The following is a 27796-nucleotide window of genomic DNA, read 5'->3' on the forward strand; positions in this document are numbered from 1 at the left end:
ACTACGAAAAAGAAAAAAGCCCACTAAACATGTTAAGTCTCTGTCTAAATATATATAGTTTAAATAAAATTTTCATGGCCAGGCTGATAATGCTGTCCCCAAAAGCCAAAGACCATTAAAAACAAAAACAAAAACCAATAGTCCCAAGAAGCCTTCTTTTGAGTCTGTGAAGATTTGTGCAAGAGACTCCTAAAACATTACATGTTATTGCTATTAACCCTTGATTGTCCCTCAAAAGTGGAAGGTACATCCCCATTGCTGAAGGCACCATGCATTTCAGATGCAGTACCCAGAGGCCCAAGCTGGAACTGATTTGAAAGCCCCCTTTACGAGGACTAGTTTTCATGGTTTAGAAGGTCTCATGCAAGCTTTCAGTGGAGGGAAGAAACCACAGTCCTACCCAAATATGATGACACTTAGGAGCCACAACTATGACCACCATGGCACTCTAACCCTAAGGGTGCAGTATTGGCACACATACCTTGGTGGTAACCAGTAGCTCTCTAACTGGACTTAGCAACAAGAGAGATACCATGCCTGGCACTAGAAACCTAGCCAATACTCAGGGCTAGTGAAGTCATGGATCTTGAATGAGAACTTGTAACTACCACTTCACTAAACCAGCATCGTCCCTAACTGCATTCTAAATATTTATCCATAGTATTTAAGTATAGCCCTGACCCCTCACCAAGGAAACTTCTCTTTGAAGCAGAAGAAGATTGCTACAGAAAACCACAACCAACTGTATGCTTAGTTGTACAGCCCGGTCTTAATGGATAAATTTACAAAACAACTCCCACACTTAAGGCTCCAGAATCATTGCAAAGAGGATGCAAAAGTTCTAAGAGCCAGAGGATCAGAGAGCTTGCTGTTGATACCATGTTTCCTAGTAATATCAGAGGCTGTACCCATAGTCTGACCAACATGGCTACCTAAACAAGAGCTGAACAAGGACACCAGCAATAAAGATGCATGCTATTGTGGTTGGGGAAAGCCCACGAGGGCTCAATCCTTTACAAAGAACTACAGGCAAGGAATGCTGAGACTGAGAAAAATATATTCTTCCCCAGGGAAGAGCATACTATTGGTAATCCAATACCAAATGGTCCCTGAAAACTTACAAATAACATCATTCAGACTGAGCAGGTTGTATTTATGTGTTTAGCAGAATACATGTATATGGATATGTGTATTATGTTACAAATCATGGGAAAAAGAAGCCATGAATTTAAAAGACATCCAGGAGGGGTGTGCAGTCACACCAAGTACCTGAGTTGACACCAGTTTTCGTCAGTTGGTTGTATAATTAATAAGAATCAGTAGGTGTCCAACAGTTACTATGTACAGCACTCAAATACAGAAGTAACTCCTGAAGTGTGCACTTTGAGAACAATACAGTTTTGACATATTTTCTAGTATGTTTCCAAATTATTAATTTGGCAAAAAAAAAATAAAAAATCCATCATTACAGTCACACAATTCAATTTGGCTGCAAAGATTTTCAAAGTGACAATGACATTACAGTAGTTCCATCCTCTTGTCCTATCTCCTGTAATAGCCCTGGAGATGGATTTTCTGGGGGTAAAATAAATTAGTTCACAGGAAGTGGTACCAATGCTTACATCTGAGATAAATACTCTTCCATTCATGAATCTATGTAACTGATTGTTATGTAATGCTTTTAGACTTCATTTTCAAATTAGTTATTTCTCTTAAAAGAAACTTCAGTCTATAGAATTCCCTGCATCAAACAGTGTGTTACGGGCACACTTTACCATGGTTCATTCAATATAATGAAGATAAATTCTGATTGGAAATTTGGATTTGAGTACACCAAAATTAAAGCGATTGACTAAATCATAACAAAGAACAGCAAAAATCTACTTAAGAAAATTCTGGGTGGTATTATCTGGGCTCTCACAAAGCTCTGCTGTGGGAGCCTTGCACAACAGATCCAGTGCCCTCACCTACCATAGTGCGCAGCTCCTGTCCAGGCTCCTGTACATGCTTCTTGGGTTTTCTGCATGGAGAACACTGTGAAATGGAGCATGGCATTCATTCCCAGTGTTTTATTCAGTGCATTTTTTTCTCTTGGGACTCCATGAATGTTTCATATCTGATGGGAAATACCTAGTCCTCTTTGCAGCATGAAAGTGTTCTTTGGTTCAGTGTAAGATGCCCCACATACATAGGGCTCAGCAGACAGCCTTCCTTACAGCACTCACGGGAACACCTGCCTTCCTTCTGCTTTTCCCGCTGTGCTCTGGTTCTGCTCCACGACAGCAGTACTGAACTGTTTTCAAGAAAATCAGGGGTCTGGCAAAGTCATGCAATGGCTTTCTGGCAAGTATAATTTTTTTTTTTCCTCCAAGGTTAGGAAGTGTCATTGGAGGGCATGTCTTCTAAAACTACGTAAGTACAAGGGTATATTCTGTGTGGACACAACCAAGGCAAGACCAGGAGCTGCTGCTGTCTGAGAAGGCCCAGCCTCCAAAAGATTCAAAAAATCTTTGGGAAGGAGGCTGCTGGCTTCCAGGGCCCTGGGTTTTCCTTTCCTGAAGCCATAGTTGTGGCCAAGCCTCAGACCCTCTACCTATCTCACTTCATGCCACAAGGCACTGAAGGATAAGGCCCTAACAAGGAATACCTGATATCACTACTTAAGGTAATGGCATTCCTTTACCCAGGCCCAATGGAATATAAAATTCTAGACTAACCAGGAGAACCTGTCTGATTTTTTTTTCCTATGATCAATGGAAAATTACATTCACTGAATATTTTCAATGAGCTAGTACTATGGTAAATTATAAGACATAGTTCTCTGGACTTGAAAAGTTAGAGGCACATTAAATAAAATTACAAGGTCTTATTGGATTAAGTGTCAAAATCAGTAATAAAAATACACATTTATGGTACCTAAGCAGTAACTGGCTTCTCTTGAGCATGTTGTGAATACAACTTTTCTACAAGAATGTTCTTCTGCACTCTCCAGTCTAGGAGCTATTATTAGCATGTGTGGCTACTAAGCATCAGAACTGGGACTCACGGCTGAAGAACCACGTTCTAATCTCATTAGATTTGTGTCTCCACGTGTGACTAGTAAACACTGTGTTGTCTATTTCCTACATGCTAGCATCACTGATTGTCCCACTAGAATAACTTTTGGGTTCTGTTTTTCTCATTGTACTTTCAACCTGCAATGTACTATGTACTGCACTGAGTGCATAGTAAGTACCCAATGAATTGAATAAATTGAGGAGCCTATGATACTTCCTACCTAACAACCACCCTGTGGCTGTCACAGAGGGTACAGTTCTGCATACATCCAAGTATTCAGGCATATGCTCACAAAATAAATTTTACATCTTGCTTTCCACATAAACCTCTGAGTAAGAAAGTTATTCTATCCTTGTTTTTCTTGTTTGCCTCTTAATGTCTACATCACCAGTCTTCTCCTGTATGGATCACCATCAGTGCAAAGCTGCCCAGATGCTCAATGAGCTGTTCATGTATTGTGCTGTCTAATACTGTAAGGTACTCTGCACATCACCACAGTTGAGATCATCATCAGTATCTCCCAGCTTCATACCCTGTGACCTACAACAGCCATCCACCTATAGACAGAATGGTGTAACAGTGGCACAACTGCTATGGAAGTAAGCAACCTCTCTCTGGCTTAAGGCCAACTCCATGAGATAGAACCCATAGGTGACAATGCTAAAGTGACCAAGAACCTGAGACAAAATAGGTCATGAACCTACAGGAAACACACTACTATGATTCTGCTAAAGGAACGCAGCAATACAATAAATGGCTCCTGATCATGTTCTACTATACTCATAGATTAATACCTCATTTAGCCCTTCTTCAGAGAAACAACTTCTTACAGTAGATGGGAACACAGGAACCCACAACTAGACAATGTGCAGAAAGTAAGAGACTTTGGAGCAATCATAAACAGGACAGGATGTCTTGGTCAAAGGCCCCACTCCCAATCTCCCAAAGCTCTGGGCTTTAAAGGTAAAGGAGTCAGAAAGATTATACAAACCAAAGGTAATGGGTTACTCCAAGAAAACAGTGTCTTCCAGACACAACAGGACTGATGCACATATGAACTCACACAGCCTATGGCAGCATGCACAGGTTCAAACCAGATGTGTCCCAGCACTGAGAAGGGGAAATGGACAAGGGTTCTCTCCCCTAACCAATAAGCTATCAGCAATTGATACCCACTGGCAAAGGAAAAACCAATTTTCTCCAAAGGAGTTTCATTGAGTATATTAATCACACTTCAGGGCAGGCTCCATGCCAAGTAGTAGTTGGCAAACACAAAACAAACTCAATATTTTTGTAGACTTTTTTTCTCATTTTGTTTGGGTAATTTTTGTCTTATTAGTCTTTTGCTGTTTCATTGCCTTTTGTGTGAATGGGGGTTGCTTTGTGTTTGTTTTAAAGATGATAGACTATAAAGCTGGTGGGTAGGGAGGTGGGGAAGATCTGGGAGGATTGAGGGAGGGGAAAAACATGATCAAGAAAGAATGCAGCCTAAATACCAGGCATGCTCACATATGCCAGTAATTCTAACACTTAGACAGAGGCAGGAAGATCGGTAGTTCAAAGCTAGTTTCACATACACAGTGAGTTCAAGGCAATCTTGAGCTACATAAAACTTTGTCTCAAAACAAATTGCATGTCAAAAAATGATATTGTAAAAATGGTTATGTTATTCAAGGCAATCTATATATTCAACAACACTCTCTTAAATTTCCAATGGCATTCTTCAAAGAAAGGGGGGGACCCTAAACTTCATATAAATGCACAAAAATAAGCAAGTAGACCAATGAAAAGAGAGCCCAGAAATTAACCCAAATATCTACAACCAACTCATCTTTGGCAAAGGTGTCAAAAGCCAACATGGGGAAGCCTCTTCAGAAATCGTGCTGGAGATCTGGACATGCAAATGTAGAAAAATGCAATTATAGCCATATCGTATCCTGGGTAAAAATCAATTCAGGAAGGATATAAGACCTAAAACTTTGGAAATGAAAAGGAAACAGTCACCAAAGTGAGAAGAAAGCCTATGGATGGGAGGTGGAGAAGATCCATCTTTATAATACATAGAAAATTTTAAACATAAAACAACATAAAAAAAATCATTCAATGGTGAACCAAACACTCAGATCTCAAAAGAAATACAAATGGCTAATAAATATTTGAAAAAGTGTTCACCATCCTAAGTCATCAGATTAATGCAAATTAAAACTCTTTATGATTGTCATCTTTCCCTAGAAGGAATGAATGACTGTCCTGTGGGTAAGGCTGTGGGACAGTGGAACGGATACACTGCTGGGGATGAGAGAAGCTACAGCAGCCACTAGAGAACTGAGTGTGCAGGATGCCTACAAACAAGCACAAACAAAAACAAGCGCACCTACGAGCTGCTGTATCAGCTACCTCTTACACTCCTGCTGCAGATAGAGCCACAGACTGCAAGTCAGTGAGTGTCCCACAGCTCCACTGACTGCTGTCCAACCAAGCTCACTGTTATAGTGTTCACAATGGCAAAGAAGCAGAACCAGCCCTGGTATGGGCCAAAAAATTAATAGAGAAAATATGGTACATATATACAGTAGCGTTCTATTCAGCCACAACAAGAAAAAGAAAGAAAGAGGAGAACTAATCTGGACTGGCAGATATTTACTTTCACATCATTAAACTCAGGTCATCTGCAATAGCCTATATACTCTTAACTTGAGCCATGTCTCTCATCCAATCAAAAACGTGCATTTTAAATAATATATAAAAGGCTGTGCAATTCAAAAATAGAATACACAACTGAATTAAAAATAGGCAAAAGTGGCTGACAGCTATAGCTGTCATTGAAAGGTAGTCTAAAAGATGGCCTAGTTGGCCATCATTGGAAAGTTGGCCCCTAGGTCTTGCAATCTTTATATGCCCCAGTACAGGGGAACACCAGGGCCAAGAAGTGGGACTGGGTGGGTAGGGGAGCAGGGCGGGGGGAGGGGAAGGGTATAGGGAACTTTTGGGATAGCATTTGAAATGTAATAAAGAGAATATCTAATAAAAAAAAAAAGAAGGAAAAAAGAAAAAGAAAGGTAGCCTAGAGTGTGCAAATTTTATTACCATGATGGAGAGAAGAGGAACAAAGATTTGAGTAATTTTCCCAAAAGATACACAAACAGCCAGAAAGGACATGGAAAGATATGGAACGTCTTCAGTAGGAAACTGCAAACTGAAGTGTAGTGACACCACTGACAGCTAATAGGGTAGCTATAACTGAAAAGAGCAGCAGTGCCATCAAGGGCATGGCACTGTGTCCTCCTTCACTTGTCATGGCAATATAGAGCCTCACAGGCCATTTCTGAAATAGCAGGCACTGAATTACCACAGAGCCCAGCAACTCTATTCCAAGCTATATGTTCCAAAGGAATGAAAACTGGGATTCAGGTTTTGTACACAGATGTTTCTAACAGTATTATTCACAATACCAAAATCAGCCTACTGCCATTAATTGATTGGGGGGAGGGAGAGTAACATGTTAATGAGATATAATTTGGAAATAAATCTAAATAATGATATATGACTAAATAGTGATATAGCAGGACTATGCCATGAAAGAAACCAGTCATGAAGACCACATTTTATGATTCCATGTCATGGGCCCAACTGTGTCCCAGCAGCAAGATGACTCAACAGGTACAGGTGCTAGCTCTGTCAAGACCAACAACCCCAGTTCTACCCCTGAATCTCACATGGGGAAAGAACTGAACTGGCTTTTGGTGGGGTGGGGCAGTTTGAAACGGGTTCTCTGTGTAGCCCTGGCTGTCCTGGAACTCACTCTGTAGACCAGGCTGGCCTTGAACTCAGATATCCGCCTGCCTCTGGGATTAAAGGCATGCACCAACACTACCTGGCCTAAACTGACTTAACAAGTTGTCCTCTAAACTCTACACAGGTCCCATGGTACAGGTACACACACATGTATTCATGTACACACACACCAATACATGTAAAACAAGAAATTCACACATTGAAGCCTGAACCCCTTAATGTGACTATACTTGGACACTGGCTTTTAGAAAGGCAATTATGACTATAATCTTTATAATAAAGGAAGACAGCAGACAAGGTAGAGGCATGTGAAGAGAAGCAAACGAGAGCTCTGCCAGGAAGAGCAGACTCACTAGAGACCAGCCCTGACGGCCAGTGCCTCCAGCTTCAGACTGAGGAAGTCAATGGCTGTTGCTTAAGCATCCAGTCAGCCTTCCCTTGTTACAGCAGCCTGAAATGACTATGACATTCCCTTAATATGCAATATTCAGAAGAGGCAGGTTACAGACAAAAAGCAGATTAATGCTGTCCACGGTTGGGGTTAGCAATGATGTTATAATTAGAAATGACTGCCACTGTGTAGGGACATTTTGCGGGGAGCATGATTAAAACTCATCTGAAATTAGATGACAATGATAGTTATGAGCACCCGCATGCTTAACCCCAGTAAAATGCCTAAGTTATATGGATGCATGATAGAACGCATCTCAACAGGGTATAAATGGCCTTTCAAGTCTATGATTCTAACATATAAAAGGCGAAGGCAGGAAGGGCAAAGTTCAAATGCTGCATGTGCTACATAGTAAGTTCTGGACTAGCCTGGGCTACATAATGAGTATGACCCTTTCCCAACAACAACAAAAATTCAATAACTTACAAAAAAACTAGTAATATGCTAAAAAAATATACTCCTTTAAAACTGAACAGAGCCAGTAAGATGGAACAGCACTTAAAGACACTTGCCACCAGGCCTGACAATCTGAGTTCAAGCCCTAGAACACACATGGTAGAAGGAAACAGCCAACTCCCAAAAGTTACCCTCTAACCTCCACATGTATTGCTAGGCAAGCGCTACACATGCAGAAATTAAATATTGGAAACCAAGCTGCTGCCTAACTTACCAAACACTGCATAATTCTGGGCAAAAACGTGAAGCCCGGAAGGTGCCTCCTTACAGAGACAGCAAAGGACTTCAACTGCAGTTGTTCTTCAGAAGTGTTCTCCAACATTGGAAAGAAAGTGCCGCAAGCTATTACAAATGCCACCACTGTCACAACCGAGGGCAGCAGGAGTTCATCCTTTAATAGAAGAGGCAGCATGCTGTAAAGGAAAATAAAGCCGCAAAAGCATCAATAGCTACGGTGTAAATTTTTCAATGACTGTAATAATCATACTGGAAATATTACATGGAAATTGGTTTGACTCACCTAAATGTTGAAACTAGTAAAAACCAGGTTGACATGAAAGGAATTTCAGTTAAAACTAAGCAAACTGGTCTAAAATGACAAGAAAAAGCATTTTAATGTTACAGAATATAATTTTACTCCGAGCCTGGAAAAAATAAATATACTCTGCATGCCTGATTTTCAAGATTAGTTTAAAAGAAAAAAAGGTCTCCATGTGACTATTCAGGAAGTGTCAACTTCTCCACATGTCTAGCCAACAGCCACTTGACTAGGTCACTAGCAAACACTTCGTGTGCCACATGAACAGTCCCTTGAGGAAAAGACCAGAGAAAGCATTTCCTTCTACTCTGCAAACACAAAGTGACTCCCAAGGCAACCATTTTCAACTTCTTCATGTTCCATGCTCCTCAGCCGGTTACAAACTACAGTTATGAGGAACAGGATGCCATGTTAATGGAGAAAGGGCAACAAAAGTGAATTATAAAGGGACAGGTTAAAAATATTCAACTAAAAGAAAAATGAAAGATGAATAATTAGAAGCTACATGGAAAGGGCAAGGACAGAGAACTGGGAACACGATGCTGATAAACGGAGCCACCACTTTTCTGGTGTCTATAGTATCTACCACAGCCTTTGTCTGAGGCTTTCTGGATTTCACTGCATCCATGCTTAAAGAGAAGCAGACTAGTTAGACAGTCTTAGTCCTAGCTCCACAGCTGACACTTAGCCATGTGACTGAAGCCAATGATTAATTTCACTGTTCTCTGCAAGTATCCCCTAATATTTATTTTTAGCAATATAAAATAAAGTTTTCTAAGAGTGACAGCTGTTGAATTACTGTTGCCATTACTATTAATCTCTCCCCTCTTCTGTTTAAAAAGGTTCCAAAATGCTTGAACATCCTCCCTCTGTGATGGTTTGAATAAGAGCGCCCACTATAGACTCAGGTGTTTACACTTGGTCCCTACTTGGTTGCTCTGTTTGGAGGGGTTTAGAACATGTATGTGGCATTGCTGGAGGAAGTATGTCATTGGAGCTGGGCTTTGACGTTTAAAAGAATGTGACATTCAGGTGTGCCCTCTCTGCTTCACGCTTATGATTAAAATGTGAGCTCTCAGCTTGATGCTCCAGCCACCATGCCTGCCTTCCACCATGCTTCCATCATGATGGTGATGGATGCTCATCCCTCTGGAACCATATGCCTGTACACATCCTTCCTTCCATTGGTTACCTTGGTCATGGTGCTTTATCACAGACACAGAACTAACACATCCCCTTTCTTAAAGGAAAGGTTTCTTAGAGGTTTTTTTTTCTTCATGTCAATCAGTATATAAGATTTAAGATTGGAGCCGGGCAGGGGTGGTGCACACCTGTAGTCCCAACACGCAGGAGGCAGAGGAAGACAGATCTCTGAGTTCAAGGCCAGCTTGGTCTATACAGTGAGTTCTCACAACCACTGAAAGCACCAGGTAGGGCATGGTTAAGGCAGCAGACAAATGGGACTAAACTGGGAGGATCCAAGCATCCCAGGCTATTCTAAAGTATTAGGATAACACAGCCCCAGTTTTACCCAGATTTTCTTTTCTACGAAAAATGGAAAACTGTAATGTTCTTTAACAAAACAATCTCTTTAAGGATTACCAAGAGAATCTGAAACCTTCATCTACTGTGGTGTAGGGAAGCAGAGGACAAAAAACAGAACACAACATATGAAAGACATCATGAAGGTAAATGGAGAGAATAAGGCTAACAGATCGATGTGGAAATGAATGAAATACATAAGGCAAAGAGGAGAAGCAAGAAAGCCACTTTGAAGGATGTATAGAGAAATTATGAAGTATAATTTGATTAGTATAGAGAAAATATGAAGACCTGGAAAACATGAGAGTATATCAATAATAAATTTGTCAACTGTTTTGGTTTAAAATGTATTTTATAAAGTAAAATTAAAGCATTATCCTTCTGAGAATGACTAAGATAAATATATTCAAAACTATTGTGTGGTCTTATTTTACATTTAAATTAACATTTTTATAAACATCCTTATACAATGAACATTATAATAAATGTATACTTCAAAGATTTCTACTTACAATGATACCAAGAGAATGGACTTTTCATGTACTTGGAAAGAAAACAGAAAGAATGATAGCGCACAGCTAACCTTTAAGAAAGAAGAAAGTAAGACATGATTCAACAGTGTGAGAAATATATCACTGTAGTTACAAATCTAAATAAAACACCCAGTTCAAATATTATAGCCACTACCTGGAGGTAAAAATCAAACACAGAATATGCAAATTTTTAATTTTTAATTTATTTATTTATTTATTTTTGGTTTTTTTCGAGACAGGGTTTCTCTGTGTAGCCCTGGCTCTCCTGGAACTCACTCTGTAGACCAGGCTGGCCTCAAGCTCAGAAATCCGCCTGCCTCTGCCTCTTGAGTGCTGGGATTAAAGGCGTGCACCACCACTGCCCGGCCAGAATATGCATATTACTTAACTAAATTTAAGTGTATAAATTAAAAAGCCAGTAATAATTATTGAACTGGTGAGAGGGTGCAATGGGAATAAGGTGCTTGCCACCAAGCCTGATGACCAAATTTAATCCCCAGGCCCCAGGCCCCACATGGTGGAAGAGAGAACTGGCTCCCACAATTTGTCCTTTGACCTGCTGGGGTACAAGCAAAACTCCCATCCCCAAAACATAGTAATTAATAAATGAAAAACAAAAACAAAACTATTAAAAGGGTATAGAGAACCATCTACAATAATTCTGGAACTCAGCTACTAAAATAAACAAAACTACCAAGTACAGAAGGACTACAACAATCAAACCCCATCACCTCTTGGAACTTGGAAAACTACTTAAAGTATGGAGTCAGCCAGGTGGCTCACACAGCAAAGGCCTGTGCTGCTCAGCCTGATGACGGGTACCACCTCCACGATCCACTTGATAGAAAAAGGGAGCCAATACCCGCAAGCTATCCTGTTTTACACACACACACTTCAGCAACACACACACATAAAATATATGTAAACTTGTTAAGTACGAAACATAAAAAGGTCAAAATCTAAAACTGAAAACAAAAGAGCTCTATTGTAGTGTTTTTAAAAAGTACGACCAGTGAAACATGTGTTTTATGAAGTCATCTGTCTGTGTGAGTGTATCCTGCTGCTTAAGCACAACTTAGACCCTACACATCACTCTGTAAATGTGCTGATACTTCCTACATACAGCAGCCATCCCCTTTGCTCCATTCTGCTTTGTCAATGTTGGCAAAGCAAGGAACTTGTCAGCTAGCCCAGTACAGCACTGCTACCTCACAGTAACCTTCAATCACATCATATCCGTTTCAAACCCCCACTGGCTTCCCAGTGCACTTACAATAAAACCTGGGCTCCAGTGAAATCTGTCGTTCCTAAGGCATCAGTTAGACTCCTTCACTCCACCTCACCCCAACCATGTCACTTATCCCTTTATGCTTTAAACAACCCAAATGTTTCCATTATCTTCTCTTCCCAAACCTGTTTCTGTGCCTGTCCTATACACACTTCTCAACCAAACATCTGACATCTTCTGAAATTTTCCCCATTGTTTTATATTTTTCTCATCCACCCACGACACACAGAAACAGACAGGGACACATGTAACATCCATTCCCATCCTGCTGTCTGTCCCTCTGTAACTCAAGCTGTCTTCTGCCTTCAGCTTTCCAGAAGTTCCAAGCCTTATCTAGCCTCCCAAAGCTGACTGAAATCCCACTTGCTCATCAAGTCTACAGTCCTCCTCCAAGATCTCTCCCTCCACCACCACATCACAGACTCAGTTGGTACAAGCAGAACATAGTGCCTGCCACCTGCTCAACAGCATCAGACGGACATATGTTATTACCACCTTTGTGACCCTCATCAACCAATCAATACAAAGCAAAAAACCCAACAGTTCTTAAAGTGAACTGAACTGAAGGTTCTGATTGCTCAGCCTAATGCCTAATCCAGCATTTGCAAGGACAGAGGTCAGTGTGTCAGATGATCAGTGTTTTGTTCTGCAGCCCACTCAGTCCTACCCCAAGCAAGTGATTACTGATGTCTTTAAAAATGTCAGTTATAACAAGAACTAAGTCTCTTAAGAAAAATGAGAAACTTACCAGAGTAAATCTGAATCCTTTAGAAGAGGGTTGAACTGTCAGTTTTATACATGTAGGAAGCAAGCTCAAAAATGTAAAGCAAAAGCTGAAAAGCAAGAAAATAGGTTTTTTGAATTAGAAATCTAGCTAAAACAATTAATTTTTAAAGTAGAAAGATTGTATTATTCAATAATCTAAGATGATCTCAGATTAAACTTTATTATTTATTAAATTTTAAATTAAAATGTGAATAAAACAACACATTGAAATATATATACACTTTTGTACACAATTCTTACATAATACAAATCAAACAATACTAAGTACTGTATATGTCATTCAGCATTTAATATCACATATGATATATCATGTAATATGTAATATCATGTGTCATAGTTACAAGTCAATTACCAAACACTAGAAAATAAAACACCATCAGGCCAGGCGTAGTGGCGCACACCTTTAATCCCAGCACTTGGGAGGCAGAGGCAGGCGGTAGTGAGTTCCAGGACAGCCAGGGCTACACAGAGAAACCCTGTCTCGAAAAACAATAAAAAAAAGAAAGAAAGAAAGAAAGAGAGAGAGAGAGAGAGAGGGAGGGAGGGAGGGAGGGAGGGAGGGAGGGAGGGAGGGAGGGAGGGAGGAAGGAAGGAAGGAAGGAAGGAAGGAAGGAAGGAAGGAAGGAAGGAAGGAAGGAAGGAAGGAAAACCCCATCAGGCCTAAGGAAACAACACTGTATTTTCAACACAAATATTCAAGAACTTGACTCCCAGAAGAGTCCTGGCCCTCACTCCGCAAAAGTTGACAAATCTTTTTCAACTCCAGAAAGAACCAATCATAAGAGAGTGTGTTGTGGTTTAGTCTAATATTTGTATTATGTTAGTTGGATCCCCAAAATTGTAGAAGAATCCACACATAAGATACTGAGGGTCCCTGCCCCCAGTTGGTTTTGATTGGTAAATAAAGTTTCTGGTGGCCAATGGCTAGGCAGGGAGACAGAAGTGGAACTTTTAGCATTCCCAGACAAGGGACTGAGGGAGGGAAAAGAAAGCCACCATGCCAGGAAAGTAGATGCCAGGCCTGACATGCTGGACAGAGAACACAGCCCTGACATAGGTGTTGGTGAACTCAGCCCAAGAGGCCTGGGTCCATGATAGCCAATATGGAATACAGGTTTTAGTAAGTAATAACTCAGGAATATCAGAGGAGAGAATGTGTTAGCTGTGTGAAGGTTTAGAAGTGACCTGGCCATTGACCTGTTTAAGACATAATAAAATATAAGGCCATATGTATGTGTCTTTCATTTTAGAACCCAAAACATTGGGCTGGGTAGTGAGGAATGTGCCAGCACCCACGCTGATTTAAATAGAGATTAATTGGCTACTGCTACAGTTGGCATCCAGCATGGGGCTCAAACCTATGACTCTGAGATTAGTAGTCTCTGACTACTACAGGAGTGAGCTATCCAGCTTCTCTTAGATGTGGCTGATGAATAAGGAGAAAAGCTAAACACGGCCATCTCAGAACTGTGACAAACAGTCCATAAAGCCTGAAGACAGATATATGTCTCAACACAAAACCTCGCCTCCTCACTCTGGGTGGTTCTGTAACGTGTGAGTGGTGAGGCTTAAGTCCCCAACCTCCCTTTCTGCACACTTCCTGAGAGGGTGGGCTACAGGGTCTATTCTGAGAGTCAGAGCCCACAAGAAAGGCAATACTATCTGCTAATGATGTCAAGCAATGATGAGTCTGTCCTGGGGGCTTAGCAATCACCTGGAAGCCCTCCTGATAGTCACTGTGGGTCGGTTCCATTTCCTTCCCAAGATATTCCTGACGTACCCTATGGACTTGTTGCTTCCTTAGCCAGACCCCCACAACTCCTCACAACTGCATTAGCCAAGTCCCGTGATAAACTCACACATACACAATTCTCTCTAACTTGCTGCTGTATTTTTCTGGCTGATGTTAGCTGCACACCTATAAAAATAATGAATCTTCAAAATAATACTAAATCATATTTAATGTCTGTTCTATTTAAAGAAAAAAATAGGACAAATGTCCACATAAAATAATTCAAACTGGGGAGGGGAAGAGGGAGAGCAAAGGAGAGGAGCAAGCTGGGCATGGTGGGTCACATCTTTAATCCCAGCTGGGGAGGCAGAGGCAGGTGGATGGATTTCTGAGGCCAGCCTAGGCTTCAAAGAAAGTTTCCAGACAGCCAGAGCTATACAAAAAACTTTGTTTGGGGGAAGGAGGTGCAGGACACAGAATTTCATTGTACTAAGTGGAAAGTCACTAGTAAGCAGCTCAGAGAAGTAGCACACTGCTGTGGGTTTGAAGAGTGACTTGTACAGTACGATATAGAAACTTCGTTCGTTACCTGACTGCTATCTGGATGTGACGAGGCACAGTGTCCTTAATCTTCAGAAAAACATTAAGGCTGCACCAAATATTGGCTACTTTATCCTTTAGAAAAAGATTTGTTAGTTTTACATTTTGATATAATTGAAAGAAATATTAAACCCCATGAAGTACAGCCTATAATCTCCAGGTAATAAACTTTCAAGACATGAAACTTTCATTCACATTTATAAGAATGTACATTAAACTCTTCAAGCACTAAAAATACACACTCCCAGCCTCAAACATTTTTCTTTTTTGAAATACAGATAATGTAAAGCACGAGTAAACTATAATCTACATCCTAATAAACACTTAATACTTTTCAAAAAGCAGAATATAAGCAAAAAGCTCCCCAAATTTATAAAATAAATATTAATTACATTTGCCCCATTTTATTACAAATTTAACTTCCTGTCACATTATCTAATAGATACTAGTAATGCCAACACTAATGGCTAATAAATCAAGAAGTTTTAAAACATTAGAAATTGTGCTAGGCTCACTCAAGATAAAATTTGCTATTTCAGCTCCCTAGATAATAGAATCTATCCTCTCACAGGGGTGCAGGCAGGATGACATCAAGAGAGAGATGGCCTCCAACAAGTGTTCTGCCCACTTCCTCTTCCAGGTCAAAGACCAGATCTAGACTGGTGGGGCTGGTGATACACTATGAATGTGCCTGACACTATCCCACACTTAGTGTCATAGACACTTGGGGGGGGCTGGTGATACACTATGATGCCTGACCTGACACTATCCCACACGTAGCGTCATAGACACTTTCTGAAATTGGAGGTACAGCATATAAAAGGTAGCTATTGTATTTTTTTTAAATCAAGTTTTTCTTTGCTGTTAAGATTATTAAGATTTGAAATAACAATTCTGACACATAGCAGGCCTATGAATGCCCGGCCTCAGTTTTCTATCTGTACGACAGGAACAACGACCATTTTAGGGATCATGAAAATTATGTGGTAGGGTCTAGCACTTAATGAGTGATGTTAGCCACAATGGGGATTATCAACAGTACTATACATTGACACTGTCACACACCCCTCTACCTTCACACCAATAAACATAATATTAGTCTCTTTCAAAATGCTTATCCCACCCTCTTGTAAATCCACTGAAAATATTTTATAGAAATTATGTACTCAAAACTTAGAAATGCTTTCTAATTCTTTTCAAAAGAAATGTTATTCAAAAGCAAATTATCTATAAATATGTTGTCTCTAAGTTTATTAAAAGACCTTTTGCTCCAGAAATAAATGGTTTGTTTAGCTTAATTACTAATTCTAAATGATCAAATTACTTCATGCAATAAAAGTTTAACAAGAGTGATTAAACTAGAATTAAATGAAAGGTTCTCATTAAAAATTACCACAGATGAAGGTTATATATTTCATAAGAAATGATGAGATCTTTCTAAGGCAAACAGGATTATCAGCTTAACAAATAATTGTGGCAAACTAAGAGATCATGAACCAACACAGTGGTGGGCTTGTTAACTAACTCGGTGGCTGCGGCATTTAATGTTCTTTTGTTATGGACCAATCTGACTAGAAAGAATGTACAATTGAATTATGGACCTAGTTATGGCAAAAACATTACCTATTCATATAAGGCACTAAAAAGTGCCAGCTGAGCTAGGGGCACTACATTGGCAGTTATTAAATAACTGACTGGAGGAGGAAACAGAAGTTCCTGTTTCGGGTATCACCTACACAGGCTCCTCAAGGTTACAGAGGAGGTCAGCAGCAGAAAAAGGACGGATCCATTCCATCGTACCTCAAACAACCCACGGTCAACAGGGAAGAGCCTTCTTACAACCTGCAGGGCATGCTCCCTTTCTGTCACGAACGGCAGCCAACACAGAAGGAAAGAAGCCAGGACAGTACAGGCTATCCTAATGAGCAATGCAAACCTAGAACAAAGAGGCGAGGTGAGCGGTAAGACAGAGAGAAGGGGTGTGATTGTCATCTAATAGAATAACTACAAATCTAACAGTATCATCTACCAGCACTACCAATAAAGATTTAAAATGGGACACCACCCACAACATAGCTGAAATTTTCAATTGATAAAAGACTCGTTTCTCCAGCTAAGGACGCATGAGTATCCTAATTAGCATTTAGCTTGGATGCCTTTGCTAAAGGCCTGAAGGGATGCAGCCATAAAGAAAGCTGTCAAGTAGGAGTATTTCTAATAAGCAGATAGCATGACAAGCTCCAAAGTGACAGCACTCTACAGCAGGGCTCTGGCAAACCCTCCCACACTGCCTCCAGTGGAAGCTGACCAATCCGTCCTGTAGTTATGAAGATCTACAAGACTGTGGCGCAACAGCTTTCTTCCCATTCACCCATGGCCTGCACATTTAGAGAAACCACCAAAGACAAAGGCCACCTTCCTCCAGAGAAGCATGCAAATAAATTCTCTGAAAATCTTGAATTCTGTGCTTTAAACGTTACTCACCCCTTTCCTTTGAGGCCTTTTTGAAAACACTTGCCAAGTAAAAAGCAAAAAAATGGTAGGGAGTGGTAAAGTTCCATCTGCTTATAATTTAGAGCTAAGCAAAAGGCCAATGACCCTAGCAGGTCCCAGCCCCGAGATACTCCAAGAACACCCCACAATGCAAAGCCAAGACTCACACAATTGTATATGTTCCCGTGTCAAGGAAATTAGCTCAGTAACTAAGAGACAGAGTTTACATTGTACAGAGCATATTTCTTGCGTGATTTAAAAATAGCATATATCTACAATAAAAGCTTACTTCTAAACATGACCTGAAAGCACTAAAGTGATAAAGAATGTCTACAAAGAATATATACAAAGCAATCTCAAGTATACTAAATCGCTGCTACACAGCCACTGAGAATTATAAATATAGATACCATAGACTTGTTCTGTTAAACTACTTCACAAAAGTATTATTAAAAGGTGCCAAATCTAGAGAATAAAACTATTCTGGTAGCAAGTTTAATTATGACAACAAAATTACTGCTGTCTCTGTATGCTGCTTTTATTCTATATGTCAATCAGATAAAGAATCAAAAGAAAAAGGGGCGGAAAAGAAGGAAAAAAAAATTTTTTTTTGAGACAGGGTTTCTCTGTGTAGCCCTGGCTGTCCTGGAACTCACTTTGTAGACCAGGCTGGCCTCGAACTCAGAAATCCACCTGCCTCTGCCTCCCAAATGCTGGGATTAAAGGCATGCGCCACCACGCCCAGCTGAAAGAAGGAAAATTTTAAGATAACCAGCACTACACAGAGAGACCCTGTCTCAAAACAAACAAGCAAAAAAGCCATATGTGAATAAAATTTAAAATAAGGAAAAGAATAATCATTTAAGCCAGGCATGGTGGCACACACCTTTAATCCCAGCACTCGGGAGGCAGAGGCAGACGGATTTCTGAGTTTGAGGCCAGCCTGGTCTACAAAGTGAGTTCTAGGACAGCCAGGGCTATACAGAGAAACCCTGTCTTGAAAAACAACAACAAAAAGAATAATCATTTAAAAAGTATCCCCACAAAAATAACACAACTCAAAAGCTTTAAGACTTAATTCACACCTGACTTATTTCAACCCTTTCTATCAAGTGAAAAGAGTTTGTATAAGCACAGTAGCATACACAGCAACAGCAGACGGCAGTGCTACGCAGTGAGCCTAGATCATAACATGTAACTGGTTTATGTCTAATTTAATAAAGGATACTGAAAATGTCCATAGTCGATAAGAATAAGACCTGGATACAGCAATATGCATAACGCACTAGCAATCTGGAAAGAGAAGTATGGTGGATAAGAAGAGATCATTACTACAGTAGAGTGATGTGTACTGTGCATCTAACATGGCAAAAACGCACTTCCTTAATCAGAATATTCTACTTCAAAAGTCCCGATTAAGACACTAAAGTTTTCATGAAGGCAATAGAAAATACTTGAAATTACTGAAAGGAACTTTTTATCTATTGACTCTCACTATGTAGCGCTGGCTGTCTTAGAACTCACTATGTAGGCCAGGCTGTCCTCAGACTCACAGAAAAGCACCTGCTCTGAGTCCCACAGTGCTGGAATTAAAGATGCCCTCAACACCACATCCAGAAAGACAGTTTTGATCTAATGATTGGCTATTTAATCAGTCAATGTAAAATTCTCAAGGTAGGAGACTTGATCATGACTGTGGGCAGACACACAAACTTTCCAAAATGCCTTTTAGTTGAGTCCTTGTCACGAGCCAGCTCAAAATTCTGATTATGAGCTTAGTAACAAGTCCAGCAGGGTGGGTCACCAGTGCAGCAGTTCTAAAGTTCAATGCGTCTTGTTATTACTAGAAAGCACTTAAAGTAATTATTGTAAGTTAAACTGTTGGTTTTTAAATGCAAATTACTCAATAGAAGATAAAATATTCATTATCTTATGTACTCCCAAAGAGCAGGGCTTCCTCAAAGTCGATCCTGAATAGGCTAGTAATAACACACTGACTCAGAGATGAAATGTCAAGCAGGGTTAGCAGTTACCTTTCTCTTAGGTGAGATTTCTTTTAAGGAGTAACAGTACAAAAGCACCGCGGGTACGTAAATGAGCAAATCAGCAGCAAGAACTGAAACACAAGCAGATGAGATGAGGTCATCAGGTTCCAGCAAGCCACCTGCCACGGTCCTCCTACAGCCTCCACCATTCTCCTACAGCCTCCATCACCATCCTCCTACAGCCTCCACCACTGTCCTCCTACAGCCTCCACCACCGTCCTCATACAGCCTCTACCACCGTCCTCATACAGCCTCCACTGTCCTCCTATGCCTCCACTCCCTAGACGGTGTCAGAGCTGTGCTCCTGCCACTTTGAGTTGGGCATCAAATGAACACTCAAAGCACAGGAAGACACAGCATATTCTCCATCTGTATACTCCAAATGTTCTGCTCAAAAGAACAACTCGAAGGAGAACCTCTAGTGCTACTATTTATAAAAATATATAAACTTTTATTAGTTAATGCATAGAAAAAAGTTGGAGAAAGTCTCATGAACATTATTTTACCCATCAGCAGGATGAAGCCTTGGGCTTTATAATGAGTTCCAGACCGGCCATGAGACAATAAAACACAGCAAGACCCCGTCTCAAAAAAAAAAAAAAAAAAAAAAAAAGGAGCTTAAGAGGCCTGGGTAAGGTGGAAATACACATAAGATTGGTGTGTGTGTGTGTGTGTGTGTGTGTGTGTGTGTGTTCCAGCATGGGATGGGATGGTGGGGGGACAACAAAACAGGGACAAAACAGAAGGAAAAAAACAACAGTAGGTCCTTTTAGAACAAAGGACAACAGTGCTATCCAAAAAGTCTACTATCCTGGTTTAAGAAAGAAATTTTTTAATGCCTAGCACTCTCTTTAAAGCTGCCCCCAAAAGCTGTAATTCTTGGAAATGCAGATACTAGTTTGGATGCTGTGAACCACAGGATTAATATGCAGTCAAAAAAGGTTAAAGCACTGAAAAGAGGAGAGATGTGAAAAGGACAGACAGACAGACACAGGTCACCTCCTGGGCCTGAGAGTCTATCTATGACAGGGGACCACACTGTGTACCTAGGCTAATTAACAACAAAAGGTAGAGCTAGAATAGAGTCTTAGTTATGGAATGCTTTTACAGAAATCAAAGCGTGTTACTGTCAGTCTCCTAGAGAAGCACTCAACGATGCTCAATTAACCTTGCTGACGGGGATATAGCTCAGGGGCTTCACTAACAGCTTAAGTCCCTTTGTTTAATCCCCAACATCCCTCAGATGGGGGGGGGGTGTTTAGTGGACTGTTTAATGTACAGCCCACACAATGTATGAAGGTTGCCTTCAGAAGGCTGAAGGAGCCTGGGATTAGTGCACTGAGGCAGCAGTATAGACAACTACAGCCTCAGTTTCTGACCTATGACAAGGTTCCTGCCTCCTGCAACTGTGCCTTGGTAGTTTCCTCGGCTTTAAATAAGAGTAAGACTGTTCGTTTCAATTGATTTCTCACAGGATCAAGTGATAGAATAAAAATGAAATACCCAGATTCACTTTTACTCTTGGTGTAAAGGTTACATATACTTTTAGTCTACAGTATTTACATGTATACATATGCATAACTATAAATTTCAAATCCATTAGAGCAATAGCTGGGCATGGTGGCACATGCCTTTAATCTCAGCACTCAGGAGGCAGAGGCAGGCGGACCTCTGTGGGTTCAAGACAATCCTGGCCTACATAGTAAGTTCTAGAACAGCCAGAGTTACATAGTGAGTCACTGTCTCAAAAAGAAACAAGAGTAAGAATTTTTTCTTTTTTTCTTTTTTTTTTTTTTTTTTTTTTTTTTAACAGTTCCACGTGAGGCTTATTGAGAAAGAAAACGGCAAGGTGGCAGCGGAAGGAGGAGGGGGGTGGAAAGAGAGCTAAGACTTTTTTCAATTGAGTACTTTTATCAGTTTATCCAAATTGTTATAAAGAATTGAAATTCCGAGCCAGTACCGACTGCTGATTTACCTGTGGCACGCATGAAGAGCTTGTGTGCCTGACTCTCATAGCCTCGCGATGTGTGGAGAGCAACCCAGTCTGGGTTGATACACTTCGCCCTGCAGATCAAACACACACACATGCACTTTATTCCGCTCAGGGTTAGTAACTAGGGCGTCTGAGAACACAGGACTTTAGGAATTCTCTGTTGCTGATGACAGGGTCAAAACTGAAGCTTTACTCCTTGTATTAACCAGGTAAAATCCCTGAGGATACAGAACAGTAGCCTCTGCCCTGCTCATCTTCCAGTAAAACCATGCAGTTGCAGATGTCTGACCCTCACCATCCGCGTATAAAAACCAATCTGACGTCACATTTCATCACATCACGTTTTAAAAACATTCTCTTTAGGTAACATGACAATGCCTTTAATAAACATAATGATCATGAATTTTATTAAAGCTCAGCCATTATTATCGGTAAATGGAGCTTTTCAGTCACAGCTAGTGCTCTGAATCCTACGAAGCATAAGTAACCATCATCAAGTTCAGGTGCCTTACTTCCAACCATGAACATTCTGTTATAAAGCATCAAACAGCTAAAAGTTGGAATAATAAATCGTGACAAAGTAAAGAATTTCCTCAAATTTTTGCTGACACACTTCAAGTCTAAGAGAAACTGCTACAGAGGTGAATGGGGTCCCCACCAAAACAGAAGTCCTTGTCCATGAACTACTTCATGTAAAAAAGAAAACAGCGGTGGCGGGTGGGGGTTGGGGGACACTAATCGTGTAAGTTTCTAACTAAGCAGAGCAGTTATGGCTATTTGGACCTACAGATTTCATTTATTTGGCTACTCAGAAAAATGAAAGCAGTCTTATATTAGACACTGCTCGGCAGCCAATGAGTAGCTGGTAACATCTCTTCTCCAAAACCAATGTAAGCCGTGCATTCTTTCTAGCATGTACACAAGCTATAGAAACGTTCAAATTCTGAAAGTGGTCCTTAAGCTTGTAAAACAATTGAAGTTACAAGCAATAACTCTTTTAATAAGTCAGGTCACACAGCATCTAAGAGCATAGATATTCAGGTATATTAAAAAAGAACTCACACATATGCACATAAGAGGCTATGATAGGCCGTAAGAGGTGGGTAATCCAATCCCCAGTACAGTAAATTGTTATCACTACTGTTAAAATACCTGGAAAATAGAAGGCACCATTATCAATATTCAAGACATAATTTAACATCTCATGCCACTTAATTAAAATTAAGTTTAATTGTTTAATTAAGACATTAATAGCTACCCTATGACATCAAATACAAACAGGGCTGCCCCAGGTCCCTGGGACTTATTGTTGCTCTATTCTTAGTAGACTTTAGTAAATCAATTATACTAATACAACAAAATACATGCAAAAAGACAATTTGTATCTGATACTATCACAATTTAGAAAAACAGCACTTTTAATAATAATCTTAAAAAAACTGAAGGCCAGTTTCAAAAAACACATGAAGATATGGCTTATGGGAAGGGGAAGACTTCATGGATAAGCAGGCTTGATCAAGACTTTGTAAATAATTCAGCTAGCATATGTAACTCAGACCTACTACATAAAAGAGTCCGTGAACCAATGGGGAAAACCTGGTCTAGAGTCCAAAAAGGTGCCTGGTACCTCCAGTTAAAGATGTGAAGGAATTATAAAAAAGGCACTGTGCCTCTAAGAGGAAAATTAAGTTTATATGAATATATTTTTTTTCTTTTTTTTTTTTCAAGACAGGGTTTCTCTGTATAGCCCTGGCTGTCCTGGCACTCAGTTTGTAGACCAGGCTGGCCTCGAACTCAGAAATCCGCCTGCCTCTGCCTCCCGAGTGCTGGGATTAAAGGCGCGCGCCACCACGCCCGGCATGAATATATTTCTTAGTTGTGTCCTTTGTAGCTAAGCAACTTCTTCCATCCACTTTACTCTCAGTCACTGGAACAATTTATGTAGACCGTAGTGTTTTGAATGTTTGGCCCAGGAAATGGTACTATTTGGAGGAGTAGCCTTGGAGTAGGTATGTCACAGTGAGTGTGGCTTTAAGACCCTCTTGCGAACTGCCTGGAAGCTGGTCTTTCACTGTTTGCCTTTGGATGAAGATGTAGAACTCTCAGCTCCTGCTGTACCATGCCTGCCTGGGCACTGTCATGCTCCTGCCTTGATGATAATGGACTGAACTGCTGAACTTGTAAGTCAGCCCCAATTAAATGTTTTTATAAGAGTTGCCTTGGTCATGGTATCTGTTCATAGTAGTAAAACCCAAACTAAGACAGAAGTTGGTACCAGGAGTGGGGTATTGTGTGATAGGCCTGACCATGCTTTTGTTTGGAAGAATGTGGATTTTGGGACTTTGGATTTGGAAACCAGTGGAATGCTTTAAAAAGAGCTTAATGTGCTGTCCTAGTAGGACCATGGAAGACTTTGCAACTGAGAGTGATGTGAACTGTGTGGACCTGGCCCAAGAGGTTTCAGTGGAGAATCTCAATATGTGGCCTAGAAACTGTTTTTGTGGTATTTTGGTGAAGAATGTGGCTATTTTTTGCTCTTGTCTGAAGAGTCTGCCTGAGGCTAAGGTGAAGAGACTCAGATTAATTGCATTAACAAAGGAAGTCTCAGAAACGCCCATCATAGATTTTTGTTCTCTGGTTAAGTCTCATAAAGAACATTTTAAACAAGCGTAGCAAGCTGAGAAAGGAAAAATAGAAAATATATGGTTCGAGAATTAAAGAGGCACCAGGAAGTAAAATGGCGCTGAATCCTGTGTTCAAAGATATTAAATTGAATTAAGGGACCTTGAGGCAAGACCACACCCAGCTAAATTTAGGTCAAGGCATGGTAGTACAAGACTTTAATCCCAGGAGGCAAAGACAGGCAGATCTTTGAGTCTAGAACAGAGCAAATTCTAGGTGAAGAAAAACTTTAATTCAGGCTTGGTGGACCAAACCTTTAATCCTGGTGCTTAGGAGACAAGCATGCATATCTCTGAGTTCAAAGTCAGTCTACAGAGCAAGTTCCAGGGCAGCCAAGCTTAGGCAATGAAGGAGTTGGAAAACAGAAAGCTGGTGGTAATGCACAGAACAAGGGGCCATGTTCCAGCTACAGCAAGCAGCTTTGGCCACATGGCTCTGGCTTTAGAGTCCAGAATAGAAGGGACTACTGGGACAACTGATGCTGGTTAGCTGGAACTAAGAAATTAGTCAAGAGACCAGCTTCACTGAGGTGGAATCTGGGAAGTGTTTTCTGATAGCACAAAGAAGCTGTGTTCCAAAGATAGCCGTGGTTATAACTCATGCTGCAGCTGTACGTGGTAATTTGTAAGAGTCACCTAGGTGGTACTGGTTTTGAAGGCATGATCAAGAACACCTGACGCTTGGCACTGTGAGAGGCCATGGAAGGCCATTGGTAAAGGTTCAGCCTCAGTGGCAATTGAAGATCCAGGACTGAAGGGGTCATGTAAAGGAGTTGAGGCTTGGCACCACAAAGAGAGCCTATGAGAGGCTATTGGTAAAGCCTAGTTGCAGTAGAACACCCCAGTGTATTGGAGATGCCAATAGTATGGGGTGATCACCAAGACCAGCAGCAGCAGTGGAGTGGATCAACCTAAGCTAAACAACTGAGTTAAACATGTGAAGTTTAAGTTACCATCAGGCAAAACCTAAGTACTTAGCAGTAGTTCTAACTTACCATTAACCACTGAACTACTGGGATGAATTCAGCAATGGGAGATAATCTGAAGATCACATTTTGATCAGAACAACTTGATTTGGTGTCTAGCTTGTAAAGAAAAGGCTGCTTCTCATTTACTTTAACCTTGAGATTCACTGTAGATGATGAGTGGAAGAGGTGCTGAGATGACAGAAAGCTGTAAACATGCACTCACACATCAGGGAAGAAGGTAAGGTTAAGGACTATGTTCCCCAATCTTAGAGTAATTCCTAAGAAAGGGAGTCAGGCTCATAGGCACATGGCAGTAATCACAGCTACTCAGGATGGTAAGACAACAGAATTACCACTCCAGGCCAGCCTCAACTACAAGGCGGGACTGTCCAAAAGGAGAAAAGAAAAGAGAAGCATGAAAGAAGACAGCAGAGTGGTGGAGGCCCTGTCTCACAAGTGCAGCAGTTTCTAAGAATGGCTCCCAGAGGCTCATACATTCCAGTACTTAGTCATCAGAAGTGGAACTGATAAGATCAGAAGGACGGTGGCCTTGTTGGAGGAAGTGTGTCACTGAGGGTGGTCTCGTAGGTTTCAAAAGTGCATGCCAGGCCCAGTTCTCTCTCTGCCTGTATCAGGATGTAGCTCTCAGCTACTGCTCCATCTTCTCTCATATGTGGGTCCTAAATTTTAATTCTCATACTGGTAGAGAAACTAGAAAGAGAGCATGAAAAGAGAAAAGATCTTGAGGGGCAGGAGGAATGGGAAGGAGGCTGGAGATCTGGAGAGGACCAGTGTGGTGACCAGTGTGGTTCCCAGTACCCATGCTGAGAGGCTCACAACTGCCTGACTCCAGCTCCAGGGGTCCAACACCATCCTCTGGACTCAATCGTGCACGTGCCCACACACAGACACACAAAATATGTTTGATTCCTTTTCTTTTTTTTTTTTTAAAGATTTATTTATTTATTATATGTAAGTACACTGTGGTTGCTGGGATTTGAACTTGGGACCTTCGGAAAGGCAGTCGGCGCTCTTAACCACTGAGCCATCTCACCAACCCGTTTGATTCCTTTTCAAAGAAAGGGCTGTAAGGCATGTAAGGCATGAAAGCAGAAAGGGGCTCTTGGCTGGGGAGAAAGGGACCCAGCGGAGGGAAAGGGGGAGGTAAGGGCTGTGAGAACACGCATGTGTGAAGTGCCTTAATAAAGCCCTTACTGACCAGTGAAGTATGCAGCTGATCACTTCCATTCTGCAAGTGATAAAACTACAAGAGAAAGTTAGAAATCTGCAAAGGTCACAGCAGCAATGGACAGAGCTGGGGTCTGACCTCTGACCTGCACTCTTCACACTACATCACTGAGATTCCTCCAGGTAGATGTGTATATGGAACTAAGGTTAGTGACCACACCATGAGACCACTGATGGGTACACTACAGACAGAACCACAGAGATAAGACCATGTAAGAGGAGACAAACGAATACTCCTCCCTTCGAGAGATGGTTACTGGGGTCTGTAGTGTGCCAGTGTGCAGTGTAATCAGAGATGGCCAAAGGGACAGAAGTAAAATTTTCAGTTGAAAACAAATTCAAATCTCCTTTTTTATTCCTTTTCAGCCTCACACAAAGCCAGTTATCATTGCCAAGGCCTTTCTGTGTTACCTAGAGCTGATGATATCACAGTAAGCTGTAGTGAAAAAGGTACAGATTAGGAAACGGCAAAAATACTGTCTGCTCATGATACTGTTTTTAGCTTATACCCATCCAGAGGGGTTTTCAAGACAGACATTGTTCTTGTATCAGATTTGTAGTTTAGGGCGTGGCAGGATGTCTCATAGGTAAAAATGCTTGTACAAAGCCTGACATCCTGGATTTGATCCCTGGAACCTATGTAAATGTGAAAGGAGAAGACCAACTCCACAGAGCTGTCCTCTGACACCAAAGGCACATTGTGGCATGGGTGAACCCCCATATCATCACACATGATAAGAATAAATAGAATTTAAAGATGTTTAAAAATTAGAAGTTTTAGATTAATAGCAAAACCTAGCTAACTGGGTATGTATATGGATAATTTTCAGGACTGTGAAACTTCAAAGATGAGATCCAATATGCAAGAGATGAACAAAGTTCTGTTTTTCTTTTAAATAATATCATATAATCTATATTAACTATAATAAACAATAAAACCAAACCAAAATTATCCATACCACTGTTTGACTGGTAAATTAAGGGTAATTTCCTGCCAGTGCCTCTGAGCTTCATAATCACCAAACATAGGTGGTTTTCCAGCACCTAGAATGAAAAGCAAAAAGAGAATAATAATGAACTTTTAGCATACTGTGTGGGACATGAGCTAGAGAAGGAATGCAGGAGTTACCAAGGTCAACGATGAGGCCTGAATCCACTACTGCAAGTCACCAAGTGACCACATGCTAGAGCAAATACCAGATAGGTGAAGACCCAATACAGAGCCTAGCACAGCAGACACTCAGGAAGCAGGGCCACTGTAGCACCACTCAGTTTATTAGTAGTACAGGGTATACACGATTGGTTTTTGTTTTGTTTTGTTTTGTTTTGTTCAATTTTCTTACACAGCTTTAATCTCAGCACTGGGGAGGCAGAGGCTAAATAATCTTTATGTATTCAAAGCCAGCCTGGTCTACATAGTGAGTTCCAGAACAATCAGGAATACAGAGTTGTAATGTGTAGAAATCAGAGGACGACTCTCAAGTGGCAGGTATCTCTTGCCACCTTATGGGATCCAGAGACTCAAGTTGTCCAGCGTGCATGCAAGCACTTCTACCCAATGATTCATCTTGCCAACCACCAGGTTGACTT

General features: G+C 40.8%; 1 protein-coding gene across 1 annotated transcript in view; it reads right to left on the bottom strand.

Moving 5' to 3' along the window:
* Alg6 (ALG6 alpha-1,3-glucosyltransferase) overlaps window positions 1-27796 on the bottom strand; it is a 40306-nt gene that overhangs the window by 2250 nt on the left and 10260 nt on the right. The window contains exons 3-14 of the mRNA XM_021160869.2: window positions 27166-27250; window positions 22372-22461; window positions 21292-21380; window positions 19305-19387; window positions 18500-18564; window positions 17263-17448; window positions 16579-16714; window positions 14768-14853; window positions 12409-12493; window positions 10352-10422; window positions 8280-8348; window positions 7974-8172 (exon numbers count right to left, since the gene is read on the bottom strand). Of these exons, the coding sequence (XP_021016528.1) occupies window positions 7974-8172; window positions 8280-8348; window positions 10352-10422; window positions 12409-12493; window positions 14768-14853; window positions 16579-16714; window positions 17263-17448; window positions 18500-18564; window positions 19305-19387; window positions 21292-21380; window positions 22372-22461; window positions 27166-27250 (1244 nt within the window). The remainder of the gene's footprint in view (window positions 1-7973; window positions 8173-8279; window positions 8349-10351; window positions 10423-12408; window positions 12494-14767; window positions 14854-16578; window positions 16715-17262; window positions 17449-18499; window positions 18565-19304; window positions 19388-21291; window positions 21381-22371; window positions 22462-27165; window positions 27251-27796) is intronic.

The sequence above is a fragment of the Mus caroli genome, unplaced genomic scaffold (assembly GCF_978045245.1).
Source record: "Mus caroli unplaced genomic scaffold, Mus_caroli_1 scaffold_6, whole genome shotgun sequence".
NCBI classification, from domain to species: domain Eukaryota; kingdom Metazoa; phylum Chordata; class Mammalia; order Rodentia; family Muridae; genus Mus; species Mus caroli.